General features: G+C 49.7%; 1 protein-coding gene across 1 annotated transcript in view; it reads left to right on the top strand.

The window, feature by feature from the left end:
* The first annotated feature begins 9,872 nt into the window (after positions 1-9,872).
* The window catches only part of Il16 (interleukin 16), a 70,216-nt gene continuing 63,268 nt past the window's right edge, over positions 9,873-16,820 (top strand). Inside the window, exon 1 of the mRNA XM_013350184.2 lies at positions 9,873-10,143. Coding sequence (XP_013205638.2) covers positions 9,939-10,143 — 205 coding nt within the window. The 5' untranslated portion in view covers positions 9,873-9,938. The remainder of the gene's footprint in view (positions 10,144-16,820) is intronic.

Raw genomic sequence — 16,820 nt, 5'->3', positions numbered from 1 at the left:
GACAGTGGCCCCAGACCTCTCCCCTGAACCCACTATACGGAAGGACCGTCTTGCTGGTGGGACAAGATTGTCCCTGTCATCCAGCCAACTGGTTTTGTCCCTGGTTCCAAGTGTGCGTATTATCATGAGGCCTCCCTGTGCCTCCCTGTGCCCTCTGTAAGGTCAGTCTCTCTTCCTCCTCCAGAGTGCGTTCAACAGAAACAACTAGCCAGGGCCTCCCTGAGCAGGGCTCACCATACTCCCCCGCATGCCGGGGCAGGGTGCTTGTTTCCGCTTGACAAGGGAGCTGAAGGCAGCGCTGGGGTTTTCAGCAAATGGCATGGCGTAGAACCAGGACTGAATCCTGGTTAGTGTGTCTCATGTATTGAAAGTCATGTATTGGTGTGCCACACTATTGCTGGAAAATAACATTCACACACAGGCGTGAGCATGTGCAGATATGCATGTGCACACACATGAACACATGGGACACACACACTCACGCATGCACGCACACACATGTGCACACACACACACACAGATTTTCCACGGTGCTTCCACTTGACATTAGGTCTGGATAACTCCTTATTCCTAAAGGTACTAGGATCTCAACCTTGATGGACTGCCACAGTCTGTGCCCGGGGCTGTTTTATCTTTTCTGTATTGATGCTTCAGCTTGTTTTTCAATTTTGTGTTTCCCAAAACAGCTGGAGAAAGGGTTTCAAGCCCACAGAGAGGCAGAAGCCACTGCACCGCTTAGTCAGTGTTCTGTTGACGTGAGGGGACACCATAGCCATGGCAATTCATATAAGAGAAAGCATTTGACTGGGGGCTGGCTTATGGTTTTGGAGGTTTAGTCCATTAGCACCAGGAAGGGGAGCCTGGCGGTGTACAGGCAGGTGCCATAGCTGTAGCTGAGAGAGATATACTGGGCGTGGCATGGGCTTTTGAACCCTCAAAGCCCATGGGTCACACTTCCGCCAACAAGTCCACACTTCCTAATCCTTTGAAATAGTGTTACTCCCTGGTGAGCAGATCTATGAGCCTATGGGGTTGTTTTCATTCATACCACCACACTGGCCACACCGGCATCCATCAGCTACATTTGATTTGGTCGTCTTTCCCTCTTTGTATCTGCCAATCTCTTAGTCTTCCTCTCCTTCCATGCTCCATCATTTCGGTGTAATTGCATATGTATCAGGTATCACTAAACCCCAGAATGGATAGAACTACCTTAATATTTGCCAATTTACAGACGGTGAAATACACAAATCTTTAAACAAGATTTATTTATTTATTTTGATGTGCATTGGTGTTTTGTCTGCATGTATGTCCGAGTGAGATGCCAGAGCCCCTGGAACTGGAGCCACAGACAGTTGTGGGCTGTCATGTGGGTGCTGGGAATTGAATCCCAGTCCTCTGGAAGGTAGGTACCTTTTCTTAACTGCTGAGCCATCTCTCCATCCCTGAAACACATAAATCTTTAGCTAATATGTAGGGGACTTTGAGAAATGCAGGTACTGGTGTGAGGCACACTATTAGGGAATACTGGACTGGAGATGCAGCTCAGTTGGGAGAGTGCCTCTCCAGCATGCACAAGGCTCTAGGTTCAATTCCCCATACTCCCTAAAGCAGGCATAGCGGTGCAGTCCTGTAATTCTGGCACTTGGGAGGTGGATGCAGAAAGATAAATCTACTGCCATCCTTGGATACATTGTGAATTTGAAGATAGACTGGGCTACATGAGACCCTAGCCACCCCCTAACCCCCCCCCTCCAAAAGTCACCACACCAGAAAGTTCTTTTATGTAGTTTCAATTTGCTTGGTGGCCATATAACATGTCACTAAATTTAAAGGCTTATGCAAGTAAAGGGTAGCGTCTGCTTCAGCATCTCTTAGCTCCAGAGACAGAATCCTTATCTGTGATTGGCAGACATGCCTCATAGTGGGTACAGAATCAGATTCTGTAGTATGGGGCAGCTCCAAGAGGAAGGTAACCCTCTGCTCAAAAGCTAAAGGGAAGTTATTCAGAGACTGACCCAAGCTGTTACCAGCACCAGGTGAGGGTTACAGCTTTTAGTCAGATAGATCATAGGAGGGGAGGAGCCAGCTGGGGCAGGGAAGATGGAACAGGTATATCATGGGAACAGAGCAGAGATGAAGAAAGACTACGTAGAGGCTCTGTGCAGATCCAGGTCTTTCCTGGGCCTTCTGGGCAGGTGGCGTGTGTCCATCTGCCTCCCGGAGGCTGCCTCGTGATTCTCGATGCAGCCCAGCCTGGCCCTGGCCCCAGCCCTGGCAGCAAAGATCTGCTTTTACTGGAAAGGGTGCTCAGAACAGCGGAGAGCGGGTTGCAGACAGTGTTGGGGGGACAAACTTTCAACTGTTTGGATGATGTTGCAAGGGAGAGGGTCCAGTTACAGGGTAGCGTTGTGGCTGCTGTGCCCTGCCCATCCCTCCTCCCCTCTCTGGAGAGCAAATGGGGTATTGTAGTACCCTGGGGTTCTAGGGAAGCAAAGCTGGTATTTGAGCTGCCAGTATGTCAGGCAGCAAGACATTCTTTGGGCCTTATAATAACCCATTTGCAAAAGGGAATCTGGCACTCAGATGGAAGAACGGTTGTGGTAGGTTACACAGCCAGTGAACAGCAGAGCTGAGGACACTGGCCGCTGGACTCCAGGGCGGTCACTCTGTTCCCTGCCCATTCTGCCTCCTGTTGCCAGGGTGTGAGCACATGAACCCAGTCTAATCCAAGTTTAGCCTCCTATTGGTCTAGCTTGTGCCCGTGTCTATGGATCTGACCTCAGCACCCTTCCCTCCCGCTTCCCTGTCCTCCCTCCTCCTCTCTTTTCTTCCTCTTCTTGTTCCTTCATGTGACAGCTACTTGTGCCATCCCTGTGCTGGGTCCCAAGACTGCAGAGGGGGAAGCTAGGAGCCACAGTCAGCCCCTGGCGTGGGAAGTCACAGTTATTGCATAAGGTAGACACACAGATGAGTCAGGCATGGAGTACATTGAGAAGATGGGAGAGAAGCCCTAAATTCAGCGATGTAATTGGCAGGCCATGTCAGGGAGGGCTTCCTGGTGGAGGTGACAGAGGCAAAACTCAAAAACCATACAACCCCCTTGGGAAGCAGTAACTGGCTGGGTCTCTCTGTCAAAGGGGTGTGTTGTGCTGACCCCGGGAGGTGGAGGAAGCATGGCACATCTGTAGGAGACAAAGTCTACGACCTTGGCAGGGATTTAACATTTTTACGTGTGGAGTCAGTCATACCAGGGCAATAACAAATGAGGAAAAGAAAGGATTTCTTCATCTTTAAAATGTTGATATGAAGCAGGAGGCAGCGTTCCTCAGATAGTTGTGTGGGCAGAGAGAGAGTGAGGGCAGTTAGTGCCTGGCACGACTAAGCACAGTCCTTTTCAAATTCTATCTTTTCCAGTCTGAAATGACACCCCAGGACCCAAACCCCACTCCTTGGAACACCTCTGACACCCTTAAAAAGCCAGAAAAGATGAGGGGTTCAGCTACCAGGGTTCTGCTGGGTGGGGCTGTTTGCCTTCTCACCCTGAACGTCAGCCAGTGAGAACTGACTTTCCATTTTATTTTCCAGGTGGAGAGGCTGGCAGGATGCTGGTGCTTAGTAAACCACCCCAGTCTCGTCCTTAAAATAGCACCACCCAGTCTGGGACCACTCCCTCCAGAGCTTTGTGTGTTAACCCTTTCCAAACCTGTCTAACAGATGGGGACAGTGGGCCAGGCAAAAGTCTCCAGCAGTTCAGCTTGGCAAAGCGTGCTTCTTCAGCTCGTGTTAAAAGGGCAGGCCCCTCCAGATGATGCCAGGTTCACATCTGGCTTCTGCATCCTGCTGGGACCTCCCGAGGGAAAGGGTGGGAACTGCAGCACCTTCCAAAGGCTGCAGACACCAGGGTTGGCCCTTCTCAGTATGTTCTGTGCCGTGGAAACTGACACGGTCACTCGGGTTCCGTGCCGCCAGGTGACTTCCTTTGTCCTGTAGCTCTAGAACAAGGGTTCATAACTAAATTCTGGTCCCTCGAGGGGAACAGGCTCCCTTGTTCTTCTGGTCCGAGGCCTTGAGGAACTAGGAGTGAAGTGTGTGTTTTTGAAGTGCTGTTTAACCTGAGTCTAATCATGAGTTAGATGAAGGAAATGTCTCTAAGGGTTCTTTGTAAACTGTAAAGTACAAACAAATGTGGAAAGCCCGTTAGGAGGCATCGGTCGTTTATTTATTCGCCCGGTTACGTGTTGACTCATTCTGTAAATGTTTATGGAGCCCTTATGTGGGCCTGGCGTGTTTGGGGGACCCTGCGGTGAACAAAGCCGATGAGGTCCCTGTCCGGGGGATTGTGTCCTAGATGGGATAGGTTGATGACTCACAGGGACTCACATGGGCTGATAGGTCACCCCCCAATGGTGGCAGGTCCCCCGAAGGGAGTAAACAAGGGTAACATAGTAGAGCGCCTGAGGGGAAGTCACTGAGATTGAGTGGACACGACAGGCTGTGTTTCCGATGGAGCCAGCCTCAGAAAGAGTTAGAAGGGGAACTTTCTTGGGAGAGGGAGCAGCTGTGGCAACACGAGCTTGGCCTGTTTGAGAACCAGTTCAAAGGCCAAGGTGACTGTGGAATTCAGGGAGCAGGAGGTTCCCAGGGTAAGGAGTAAAGGCAAGAAGCACAGGGAACGCAGGTTCCCTTCCCCTAGTTACACATTCCTGGGCCTGTTAGTATATGCATCCCCACCCCATATTCTCTCAATAGTAACTTGCACTTGGAGTTTCTGATTTCACTTCTAAGACCACACATGGGAGGCTGAACTCTCAGGACCCAGCCTCTGAGCTCAAAGCAAGGCAGAGCTCTCCCAGCTGCCTCTTCTTTGCTTCCTTTGGGGCAGCCGTGTACGAGATCTGTGCACTGCGGGGCAGAGGGGGAGGGTCCTCTTCTTCAGAAGTCTTGACATCTTAGGTGTGATGGAGTTTCCAACTTGGGGTGTACATTGCATATGAGTCAGGGTCAGTCGGGGTCCCGACTACACTTGGGAATGTGTTTACCTTATGAGAGCAAGACAGAATGTATTATCTGAAAATAGAAGGGGGAAAATATCTGGACTCAGGACAGATGATGGTGAGGATTTGGCTCTGATGCAAGGGGCACCCAGGATCCTTCTCAGGTCTGGGGTACCGATTCTTCAACCTTTCTGCCAGAGGGAAGTAGCCACAATAAATAACCTATTGGGATCCCATACACTGGATACTTCAAGAGAGGCCATGAGTGCAGAGAGCAGGCAATGCTGACCAACACCCCCATCCCCAGCACTTCAGAAATTCCTGCACCTTCCTCCAGACTTAGTCCTACAATAGGGGACTGTCCCCATGCCTGCTGACAAAGGCAGCTTTATGTTCAGAATGACCTCCCAGGGTGCCTCTTGTGACCACCCTGGTTGCCTAGCAGTGGCTGCACCTCCACAGTCTTGCAAGGAATGTCAAGGGCATCCTACAGTTTGTCCCCACACCCTTGTTAATGCATGGGGACCTGGTCCATTTGGTAGAGTGTCAGAAAACATGCCAGAGAGGCCACATAAGGCTCAGCCCGTTGATCACAGAGGGTATGCTTAGGAGAGGGAAGGGATATAGCAAGTTCTTTGGGGCAGATGTTAACCTGAGATCAGGCTGTCTGAAGGGACGTGAGGGGGAAACGTGTGCTGGTCACATGTTAGGAAACACTCAGGAGGGCCATGCTACTTAAGACTGGTTTTCAATGTGCTTTAGGGAAGTTAAGTCATTGGTCTTAAACGGAATATGCTCAGCATCGTGTGGCGCGTCCAAGGCTCGCACAGAGCTGGCCACTTCCTCTGGAGGGTGTAGCTGGGCCTGAGGATACCTACAGTCAGTTCACCTGTTAGGAAAAGTGTGACACAAAGGTGGGAGGGGGGCTGGGCTGTGGAGTCAGGAATACCTTGTTTAGAGCCCCCCTGCAGTAATTTGCTAGCTCTGACCTTGGAGAAAGTTTCTTGACCTTGTTGATCCAACGCTTAGCTCTGACTCAGGGTCACCAAGCACAGCACAGGGTGAGTAGGTGTGCACTGAATGTTTGATCAGTGACTTTGGGACATGGCTATGATAGCATTTGGGTTGCCAGCGGGATTCTGGAGTGATGTTTTTCCAGTGCTGGGGAGTCTAACTCAAAGGCTTGTGCTTGCTAGGCAAGCGCACGGTCACTGAGTTACCATTCCTTTTCGAAAGTTTGTGTTGAGATGGTCTTGCTTAGTTGCCTAGGCTGGCCTTGAACTTGTGATCCTCCTGCCTCAGCCTCCTGAACAGTTGGGAATCTCAGGTGCATGGTGATCAGGCCGGGCATTGCTGTGTAGTAACATATATGGGACACTCCTGACAGGTGCCAAACCCTCTTGTCTTTCCAGCCCTACTGTTGCTGCCTGTGAATGTTAGGGACACTCGGGGACAGAGCAGGAGTCTCTCTATGCTCTGGAGAGGGCCTGCTGCCTGGGTGCTCCTGCCAACCCAGATGGTGGACTTTGTTCTGAGGTTCAGCTCTCAGCCCTGACTTCCTTCTGTTTGGGCCAAGCCTTTCACGTGGAGAAGTCAGATGGCCCTGGCTGGGAATGTTCACACAATTCTGCGCCAGGTTGGACTCCCTTACCCAGCGTCACCTGTCCAGAGCAGGTGGTGAAGGCAGCCTCTAACAGGGCGTGTCTTCCCTCTGAGCTGGGATATGACTCGGGGCTGGTCTCAGTGTGAGAGAGGAATCTTCCCCCACTCACCCCAACCCAAGCCTGGTACCCTGGCAGTGCAGGTCACTGGTACTTTGGTCAGTGAAATCGGAGAGAGAAGCAAAGGCGGTGACCCCCTGAAGGGCTGCACCAAGAGGGTCAGGTGAGTGACTGGCTTCCCAGTCAGTGTGTGTAGCCAGTGACCATTTCCTGTAGGAGGAAGCCGACTCTCCTGAATGGGTAGCGAATTGGTTGCTAGGATGGAGGTTGTCAGGGAAGGCTCAGTGGAGAGAGCTGTTTGTGCAGAAGTCCCGGTGTTACCATGTTGCATGATGGAACTTTCCCAGTCATGGTGGGTGGTTGGATGCCCTGGTTGTGGGTTTGGGGTTTCTGGCCCCCAGTTTGGTCTTGTCCTCGTTGCTGGGGTTTGAAAGCGGTTGGGAAATGGAAGGGAGGCAAAAAGGACTTGCGTACCTGAAGAATGCTTCCCTGTGGACCTGGCGGGGGGGGGGGGGCACCATGAGTGTGAATAGCTCATGGCTATATTGACGATGAGGAGAGAATCCGCTGTGCTTGTCAGTTCCTGCGCTCTGCTTTTGACCAGTTCCTGCTCCTTTTCCTTCCCAGAGGTGCTAATCCCAGCCTCTAGCTCGTAGTGTGATTGCTTCCTGTTGCTGGGGACCCAGGTGACGAACATGACAGTAAAGAGAAGCAGGTGCCCCGAAGTCACAGGGCAGTATCTCTCCTTCTGCTCTTAGTTATTGAGGGAAAATTGTCCCTTTCTGGCTGAGCTACCCGAAGATGACAGCTACATCCCAGGAGCCAGCTGAAGCCATATGGGGGCTTCCAGAAGCATCCTGGGGTCACTGCCTTTTAGTTTCCCTCCTTATTTGCTCAGATCCCTGGAAGAAGGTCATTAGACATCTGTTTTCTGTGTTCTCTCTTCTGCCCTGCTCTTACAGAGGCCCCTCCCTTGCCCAGGAGCTGCCAGGGTGTCCTTGTACCATGCTAGAAGCCCCAGTTAGCCATTTATTCCTTAACGGTGCTTACTGCCTTCTTAATGACCTTCTTGGGCATTCTCCCCTTCCCAGACACTGTGCTGATCTTTTTGCGCATTGTCTATGAGCTCACATGGTGCAGCTCCACCTGAATGGCAGGGTTCACTCAGGGGTGCATTCTGGGCCTTAGCTGTAGCCTCTGACTCCAGGCTTCATGCACGATACAGCCCTAAGACCCACCTCAACAATCGCAAACTGGTTATATAGCCAAAGAGTAAAAACATAACCGGACCAACATCCCCTGGCAAGATGGCTCAGTGGTAAAGGCACTTCTCACACAAGCCTGGTGACCTGAGTTCAATACCTGAAACCCCAGTGAAGGTAGAAGGAGAGAACCCACCTCCATGACCTTGTCTTCTAGTCTCCCTATGTGCATGCTTTACACACACACACACACACACACACACACACACACACGCACACACATATATACACACACACACAAAATACACACATACACACAAACTCTATTGGGTCATAATTCCTTGGAGGTTTTTATTTATTTTTATTTTTTTAATATTTATTTATTATGTATACAATATTCTGTCTGTGTGTATGCCTGCAGGCCAGAAGAGGGCACCAGACCCCATTACAGATGGTTGTGAGCCACCATGTGGTTGCTGGGAATTGAACTCAGGACCTTTGGAAGAGCAGGCAAGTCTCTTAACCTCTGAGCCATCTCTCCAGCCCTCCTTGGAGGTTTTTAATACTACTTGCAAACCATTCTAGAATTAGCTTCTGAAAACCCATACACAAAGAGCTGAGGCAGAATTATCTTAGGAGAAAGCAGGCCAAAACCCGAGGACCTGCCTTCTTGTCTGCTCTCTCCATCCCTGTCTTCTGTCCCTCAGGAGAAACCCAAGAACTAGGGGAGGTGGGACACACTTTGAATTGAATTTGTTCACAGCACAGAGCTCATATTCTTGAGGAGCACCTTAAACCTCAATGCGTCATTGCACCCCAGTCCTCTCCCCCACACCCCCAAGCTCCACTGCCGCCGAGAGATCTGTCTGACCCGCGTGCCAAAGGGCAGTGCTGTCTCTGACCCCTCCTTCAGCTTCCAAGTCTCTGCTCGGGGGTCCTTGGATGAGTCAAAGAGTCACGAGAGACATAGCACCTATGCTAGGAATAGTGTCCATCTATGCCTGCGGTACCCAGCAGACTGCAAGGGCCCATGTCTTTATCCCATGCGACCCAAGTGCCTGAATCACAGCGAACCCTAGGAACTGACTGTAGTGTGGGTGAACACTAACAGTAATCAGAGACCGGAGAGATGCCGCAGTGGGTACAGGGCTTGTTACCCAAGCACAAGGACCCGAGTTCAGATCCCCAGTACTCATAAAAGCGGGCTCAGCATCTTGTGTCTATAAGCTTAGCACCGGGCAGGCAGAGCTAGGCAGATCCTGGGGCTTGCTGGCCAGCCAATCTATCCAATACAGCAAAATTCAGGTTTAGTGAGAGATCCTGTCTCAAAAAGTCAGGTAGCTAGCAAAAGAAGCAAGACAGCCAATGTTGCCCTATTGCCTCCAAGGGTGTATGCACAGGTGAGTACATCCACGTATACTACTCTTGAGCATGTGCAGATAGCAAGATACACACACACACACACACACACACACACACACACACACACACACACTTTACCAGAAGAGGGAATTCTTTATGTCTGCATCGCCTATTGTACTGGCAATACATTTCTGTAGGCGAAATGGTCTTCATCTTAAAACACAGCTCACCGTCGATAGCCGCACATACCCATACTTGGGGAGCAAAAATACAAACAGTGAAAACAAGCAAATGCCTCTGAAAGCTGCAGGTTTCTGTTTGGGAGGTGACTTTGAATCAGCCACCAACTCCAAGCTCTTCTTTGGGCTCTCTGCTGAAATTAGGACCCATCCGTGTCAGTCTTGTAATTAGACAAGATTGCCTGGTGTGTCTGCCAGGAACACGAAGAGGTCCCTGCCCAAAAGAGCACGGAGCAGATGGGGTTGCTGAGCGCAGCTTGTGCGTGAGCGCAGCGCCTGGGGAGAGGAAGGCAGAGAGTCAGGAGCTGTGGTGCCCGCTACACGCGTCGCTGGCGGAGACCACGGAAGCAGCTCCTAGGCTGCTAGTTCCCTGCATGGTGACCCAGATGTCGGGGCCCACGCAGAACAGGGATCTTCATGGGTCTTGCACCGTGGGGTCAGAAGTGCACCTGTAACGGACAGGTGCAGCAGCTAGGATGTGGCTGCCCTGCTCTGCCAGCCGGAAGTGGCCACCACCAATATGCGCTTTGGCATATTCACATGCGCTCCCCGCTGCTGGGAGGCCAGGGACTGACACCCTCTCTCTTCTGCTCATGGAATCTCTTACCTGGCCAGGCTAACCGTGAGTAATTCTAAGCCCCTTTCTCAATCTTGTTTCAGCACTGGAAAAAAGCTCAGTAGGGAACTTAGCCCTTAAAAGGTGACAGAAAAGGGTCTGTTAGAATCAGGATCCTTCCATGTCAGCCAGCGCTGGGAGACCCAAGGGCACATAGAGAGACTCAGGGAATTCACTCTAAGTGCCCATCTCACAGGAAACTGGCTGGAAGCATCAAAGGAAGCTTCAAGCTTGTGGTTTCCAACACTAACTCTCAAGTAGATTGGAAATCAATGCAGGTGAGAAATTCCCTTTTACATATAAAATGAGAAGGGTAAATAAGTGTGTAAGCTAAGCTCTTTCACAAAATCAGTCTTTCTGCGTTGTTTGTGTGTGTGTGTATGTGTGTGTTCCCGTGTGTGGGCACACATGTGGGTGAATGCCTATGTCTGTGTGTGCTTGTGCATGGAAAGCTCAGATGTTGTGTGGACACCTTCCTCAATCCCTCCCTAAAGCATTTCTCCGATCACCTATTTGACTGGTGCAGTAGGCTGGCTTGCTCCGGGGAATCCCTCGGCTCAGCTTCACAAGGGTCGAGTTTATAGGTAAGCTACCACACCCAGCGTGCATTCCTCTGGGTGCTCGGGTTCTAAGCTCTGGTCCTTATTTATCCTTGAATAGCAAATGCTTTACCACTGCGGCATCTCTCCTCCACAGTCATACACTTCATGAACTTTCTAGTGTTTTTCTTCATAGCACAGTAAGTGTACCATGTGATAAAGTTTTGTTTGAGTTACATAAGCTATTGATTAATTCATAAACATTCACTTACCTGTGTACCTTATGTGTGATAATGGTGTGCTCCATGATATAAAACAACGTAAACTCAAACTTTGAATCAGATCATAAAAGTTTAAAAGGCAAGCCGTATTCTAGGACCTCAATGGGACAGAGAAGGATGGGGGTGTGGCCCTATATCCTGGAGTATGACACGACTTTCCTCTGGACACAGTGGCTATCTCCCTGCTGTCCATGATAAGGATTTCTGGCCCAGTTAGTCATGAGTTCTTCCTTTTTCCGTCCTTATGCTCACCTAACTGGGTGAGTAGTTTGCTGAGCTACTGCAAGGGTCAGAGGTAGGTGGCTGGCCCAGGCTCACATGCCTGCCTTCCTCTTATCCCTCACGGGTAGCTGTTGCTACTTCTACTCAAACCTCACAAGCCCAGGAATGTTCAGAGTAGTTGCTGAAGGAGATGGGGAGGGGCTTTCATATTTCCTGCCCAGGTGATATCTGGGCAACGGGCTTTCCCAGCACTGAAATAATTGTCAAAAGCAGAGAATGAAGTATGTCTGCATGTGTGTGAGAGAGACAGAGACAGAGACAGAAATGGAGAGAGAGAGAGAGAGAGAGAGAGAGAGAGAGAGAGAGAGAGCATATGAGCTGTCAGCCTCTCTCTGCGCAAACGATAGCTCAAAGACCACTTAGAACACTTACTCATCTCATATGCCATCTTACAAAGTCAACCTTAACAGATGCCAAGAAATAAAAACCACATGCCAAGGCACCTCCCCGTGGCTACAAAACAATTAGGCTGGAATTTTCTAATAAAAAAAATTCAAGAAACCAAAAGACACAAAATTTTGACAATTAGGTGACTATAACCATGACACACCTGTAAAGAATGGAGTTTAAACTGGAGTCGAAACTTCAATTACTGACAGACTTTCTTAGAAAAGACAGCAAGAAGTTTGTGCTGTGGGTCGGCACCTGCCTAGGTTGAGTCCCTCTACAAAGTCAGAACAGATAAAAACAAAGTAACAACAAAAAGAACAGTAAGGCAATGGATGTCCAAGATTCCTAGACTGTGGCTGAGGGGTTCAGAAGGAGACATTTTAGCTTAAAGTAATAGTGACAAAGATGGCTGACATGGTGACAATGTCAACTAACACACTGCTGTATTTCAGAAACTGGAATACTTACTATGTCTTCAATTGAACGTATCCTATTCCGCTTAAATCCAACTATTTTTTTTTACTTTAATAAATCTTCTAAACATTTGAAAAAATCTTTAAAGAATATTTATTAGTTTTTTTGAGTCTTTCATATTTCGACCACATTCACTTTCCATCCCCCAGTTCCTCCCAGCTCCATCCTTAACTTCCTCCCTACTTATGTTGAGTCCTTCCAGAGTAACAACGGACAAATATGCTTGCTGGAGATTTTTCTAGATTCTTCTTAAGATGAATTACATGTTTTACTTGTGTCTCTTTAGTACTGCTTGCTCAAGGAGAATCCCTTGCCCTGCCTTTCCCTGTGCCCTTGAACTTGGGGTGGCACTGTGTGCCCCAGCCCTGAGTGTGCCTTGGTGATTTAGGACCACCTCCTAGGATGCCAAAAGTTTAACACCTGTGTGAGATATTCACAGTAGCCTCTTAGGTTATTTCCAGAGTCTAGAAGTGTCTTTTCGGATGTCTCTTAAGCTCAAAGGTCAGCTCATGTGGCTTCTAGTCAGTCTGCTGAATGACTAGACATTGGAGTCCTCCAGTCTGTGGTCTGAAGTGGGATGCTTTTCCTGTGTTGGCTCAGGTGTCAGTGGGAGGGGCCTCTGAGATGCTCTTCAGCTATTGGTCCACAATATGCAAAGTCCCTACACTGTGCCAGAGCCCCAGAGAGTGCAGTCAGGGATGTACATCCTCAGGGATGTAGTAGGGTAGAGGAAGAATAACAACAACAGACCATAATACGGCCTACTTGACTAGGGGGAATGCTAAGGCCCAGAGATGCTGTCTTCCTAATCCTGTGTATAATATATAGACACAGAGGGTCAGACTCAGCGGTGGGCCCCATGGATTCTATTAAAGATCTCCTTTGGGTAGAAGAAGGGACATTCACATCTTTCCTTCATTTCTTATCTCTGAATCACTTTTCAGTTCAAGACCAAAAAATATTCCCCCCGCCCCCCCCCCCCCCGGGGCTGGAATAGCCAGACTTCAAAACTGCCTTTGAAATAGGACACTGTGGGAGAATGCAGAAACTCCAAACACATTTATCAAAAAGTTCCTCTTTCGCCACATGGTGATTTAAAATCCTCTCCAATTCTCCAGTCAGCAAATGATGTTCTAGATCAAAATGTAAGGCTGTTCCTCTCTAGTGATGGCTTCGCCCAGCACACTGGCTGCATGCAGATGAGGAGGGAAAGGAAGGAGAGGGAAGGAAGGAAGGAAGGAAGGAAGGAAGGAAGGAAGGAAGGAAGGAAGGAAGGAAGGAAGGAGGCAGAGAACAGGCAAATGGGGGATGGGGAAGAAAGAAAGGAAAGAAGAGAGAGAGGAGGTGAGGGTCTTTAGAAGAGAGGGAAGGAAGATATACAACCTTGCTCCAGAGCCTGTAGTCTAGAATTTTCTTCCGGGCCTCTAAGGGAAACAAGTGCCCATTGGGTTGTAGTCCTGTACTTCCCCTTGGCACAGCGCTCCAGGTAAAGGACGGCTCAGATGTCCTGAGCAACTGTGAGAACAGCAGTGCTCACCCCTCTTTTCCAGGCAATCTCCTGCCTGACAAGATGAGGTGATCCCCGTCTCACCTTTGTTCTCTGGGAGGCCTGGGGTAGAGAGCCAATCCTCTCTGAGTGTTTGGGGGGACGCTGGCCAGGTCTTGGGAGGGCAGGTTTCTAGTCCTTTGACCTTCTCTGGTCTGGAAAGGCAGGAGATCTCCTGAGGGGCACCATGTTGAAGTCCTTCTCTGTGTAGGAAACCTCAGGGCAGCCTCGTGCAGAACCTACTCGGGACAGAGGAAACCTGGTAAGACCCTGGCAAGGAATCCTGGGGTAAGGGAGTGAATAAGAGAAAGGCTTGAACGTACAGAGAGAGTTGAGGAGAAGGTGGCACAGCTGGCTCCCGGCACAGCTGGCGTTTGGTTTCATGAGAGAGCAATAGCTGGTTCCAATGTCTTGAGCACAATTACCAAGGCTAAGCAGAGTCACATGACTGCCGTGCTGTGTTTTCAATTATTCCCTCTCCTCCTCTGTCTCTTTTGGTGCCAGGCCTAGAGGGAAGTCCCCTTCCACAGAAGCGTGGCTCTCCATTTCAACCCCTGCAATCCTTTCCCTTTCATGTCTTCAGGGCTGACAGGGTTCATGTGGAGAAGCCTTTGCTCGTAGATGGAGGATGAATGCCTTGCCCTTCCGCTTGCTCCCTCCCATCCCATGGTCCCTGTCCACTCTCAGGAGAGAGCAGCAGCCTTAGAAATGGCCACGCCCGGTAGAAAAGCTTGCTTTTTACGGCTGCCAGTACTCAATGGACACGCTCTGAAAATATCCTCATGGGGCGAGCAGTTTTCAAGGACTTTGACCCTCATCTGACCTAAGTCCTTCATGCAGTCAGTGCCCCCAGCCAAAGAAGCCCACAGCTTTATACCTCATCCTCAAAGGACCACTTAGCATCTTTGCTCTGGAAGATGCCTGGCAAGTGAATGGTCATGGCTGGGGATCTTGTAGATTAGGAAAGGGCATGGGGGAGAAAGGGAACAGGGTACATAATTCCAGGGTCTATGGAGGTTGTTGGATCAAGACTGCCAGAGTCAGCTGCTATGAGTGGGAATGAACAGGGGTGAAGACAAGTTTTGACTGGTGTTATTTTCCAGAGCTTAGATCTCTAGCAGCAGTCTGAAAGACTATTAGTCCATGAAGATACACTTTTAAGTCCAAACCCGAACATGTTGATTCGTAGAGCGGAATAAATACCATAGCTCCGGGCATGGCTGCGTCCAGCTGCTGTGTGATAGCATCTAGGCTTGGTTCAGCTCACACTTCCTCTCCATCTGCATGACCTCTGAACCTTCCATGTCAACGTCACTCTCCAAACAGTGATGCTCAGCAACTTATTCTTAGATCTTCTCTGCCTGGTGTCAGAAAGTCCTAGGAGGATTTTAAACACGAAACTGATTAGCTTTCAAACTTTCAAATGGCGAGTGTGCTAGTGACACACACACATACACACACACACACACACACACACACCATATTCATAAAACACCCCACACACCACATATGCCACACACACATATACCATGCATACCCCCCACTGAGGTTGGTCTGAAAGGAAGGAGGTTCGACCTAAGTTGCTATCCACAGTGATTCTGGCATGGAACTACCAGTTCTGGGAACTTGAAAGGACAGGGAGTTGAGACACGCTGGAGACGTCAGCCCAAGGGCACTGCGATGGTTTGGATTTGAAAGGAGATATCTGGAAAAGAAACAACCAGCAGGAGAACTCAAAGACCGCCAACAGACACTTGAGCAATCCTCTCGAGACAAAGCAAGTTTCAGCGGAGCGGTTTGTAGCCTCTGGACTTTGTGACTGAGGCTCTCTCTGGACACATTCAGCGTGGAACTGATACAGAAGTTTCCATGGCTTTAGGGGAAAGAAGCAAACCCCAGCACCGGATTTGGAAGCAGTGGTGAGTTAAGGAGAGAGAGAGAGAGAGAGAGAGAGAGAGAGAGAGAGAGAGAGAGAGAGAGAGAGAGAGAGAGAGAAAACAGAGCAAAAACAGAGCACAGAGTGTTTATTCAAGGGTGCCAGGAGCCAGATTTATTTTTGTCCTTCAAGATAGGGTCTTGTCTATGCCAGGATGGCCTTGAACTCGTGATCCTCCTGCTTCTACCTCCGGGATGCTGGGATTACAGGCACCACTGTGCCTAGTCTACCACATGATTTAAGGAAAGAAGAGGGTTGCGCGTGTTCACACGCTGGTCGTTGGGACCCCATGCAACTGAGACACTGGGTGAAGGCAAGAAGGTAGCAATGGGGGCCGTGAGGAGACAGCTCGGAGGTGCAGGCTCCAGCCATACTGCATAGCCATGCTGCATAGTTCACTGCCCCATGCTTTGACCATCTTTCTGTAACACGAGGGCAGTACCGGAGCCCACAAGCCCTTTTCTGAGGACACTGCCTGGCACACTGAGGTGACATTCTGAAGTAGTCGTCCCTGAGTGAGTGATGTATGATGTCATATGGAAACAGCATGTTCACTGGCCAGTGCCGGAAGCCCAGCTAGTGGCCATAAAGGTCTCCTTGAACCAGTCTGCCCATGAGTGTGGCCAGCAGGGCTCAAAGGCCTGCAACCCAGCTCCCTTGTCACTGCATGCTTGCTCCACTCTGGCTGGAATACGCATGAGCTAGAAGGACGGAGAACACGGGGCTTTGGGATTTTGGCAAGGGTTGCCTTATGAAATGGCTAATGCCGAGTTACGTTCTTTTCTGTAATATTTATCTTTTTATTTAGTATGCGCATATGCATGATTACAAACAGATACGCCATACTGCATGTGTGGCGTTTAAAGGTCAGGGGACAGCTTGGAAGAGTCAGTCTTCTGTGTGGGTTCCAGCGGTGAGAGCGAGGTCCTCAGGCCTCGTGGCAAGCATCTTCATCTGCCCAGGCACCTCCTCTTGTTGGCCCAAGAGCCAATGGTGCTTTTTTGCTTGCTTTGTTTTTTTTTTTTTAACATTTAGTGTGTGTGTGTGTGTGTGTGTGTGTGTACTCTATTGCCATGGCACATGCGTGGAGGTCAGAGAACAACCTGTGGAGGTTGTTTCTCTCCTTCTATCATGTGGGCCCTGGGTATCAAACTCAGGTTTTCATGCTTGGTGGCAAGTGCCCTTACTCACTCTTGTCATCTTCTGAGTTAATTTCTTTCCTTTTCTTTCTTTCT

This window comes from Microtus ochrogaster, chromosome 22 (assembly GCF_000317375.1).
Source record: "Microtus ochrogaster isolate Prairie Vole_2 chromosome 22, MicOch1.0, whole genome shotgun sequence".
Lineage (NCBI taxonomy): Eukaryota > Metazoa > Chordata > Mammalia > Rodentia > Cricetidae > Microtus > Microtus ochrogaster.
The sequence above is the reverse complement of the archived record's forward strand: the minus strand, read 5'-3'. Positions and strand labels throughout refer to the sequence as shown.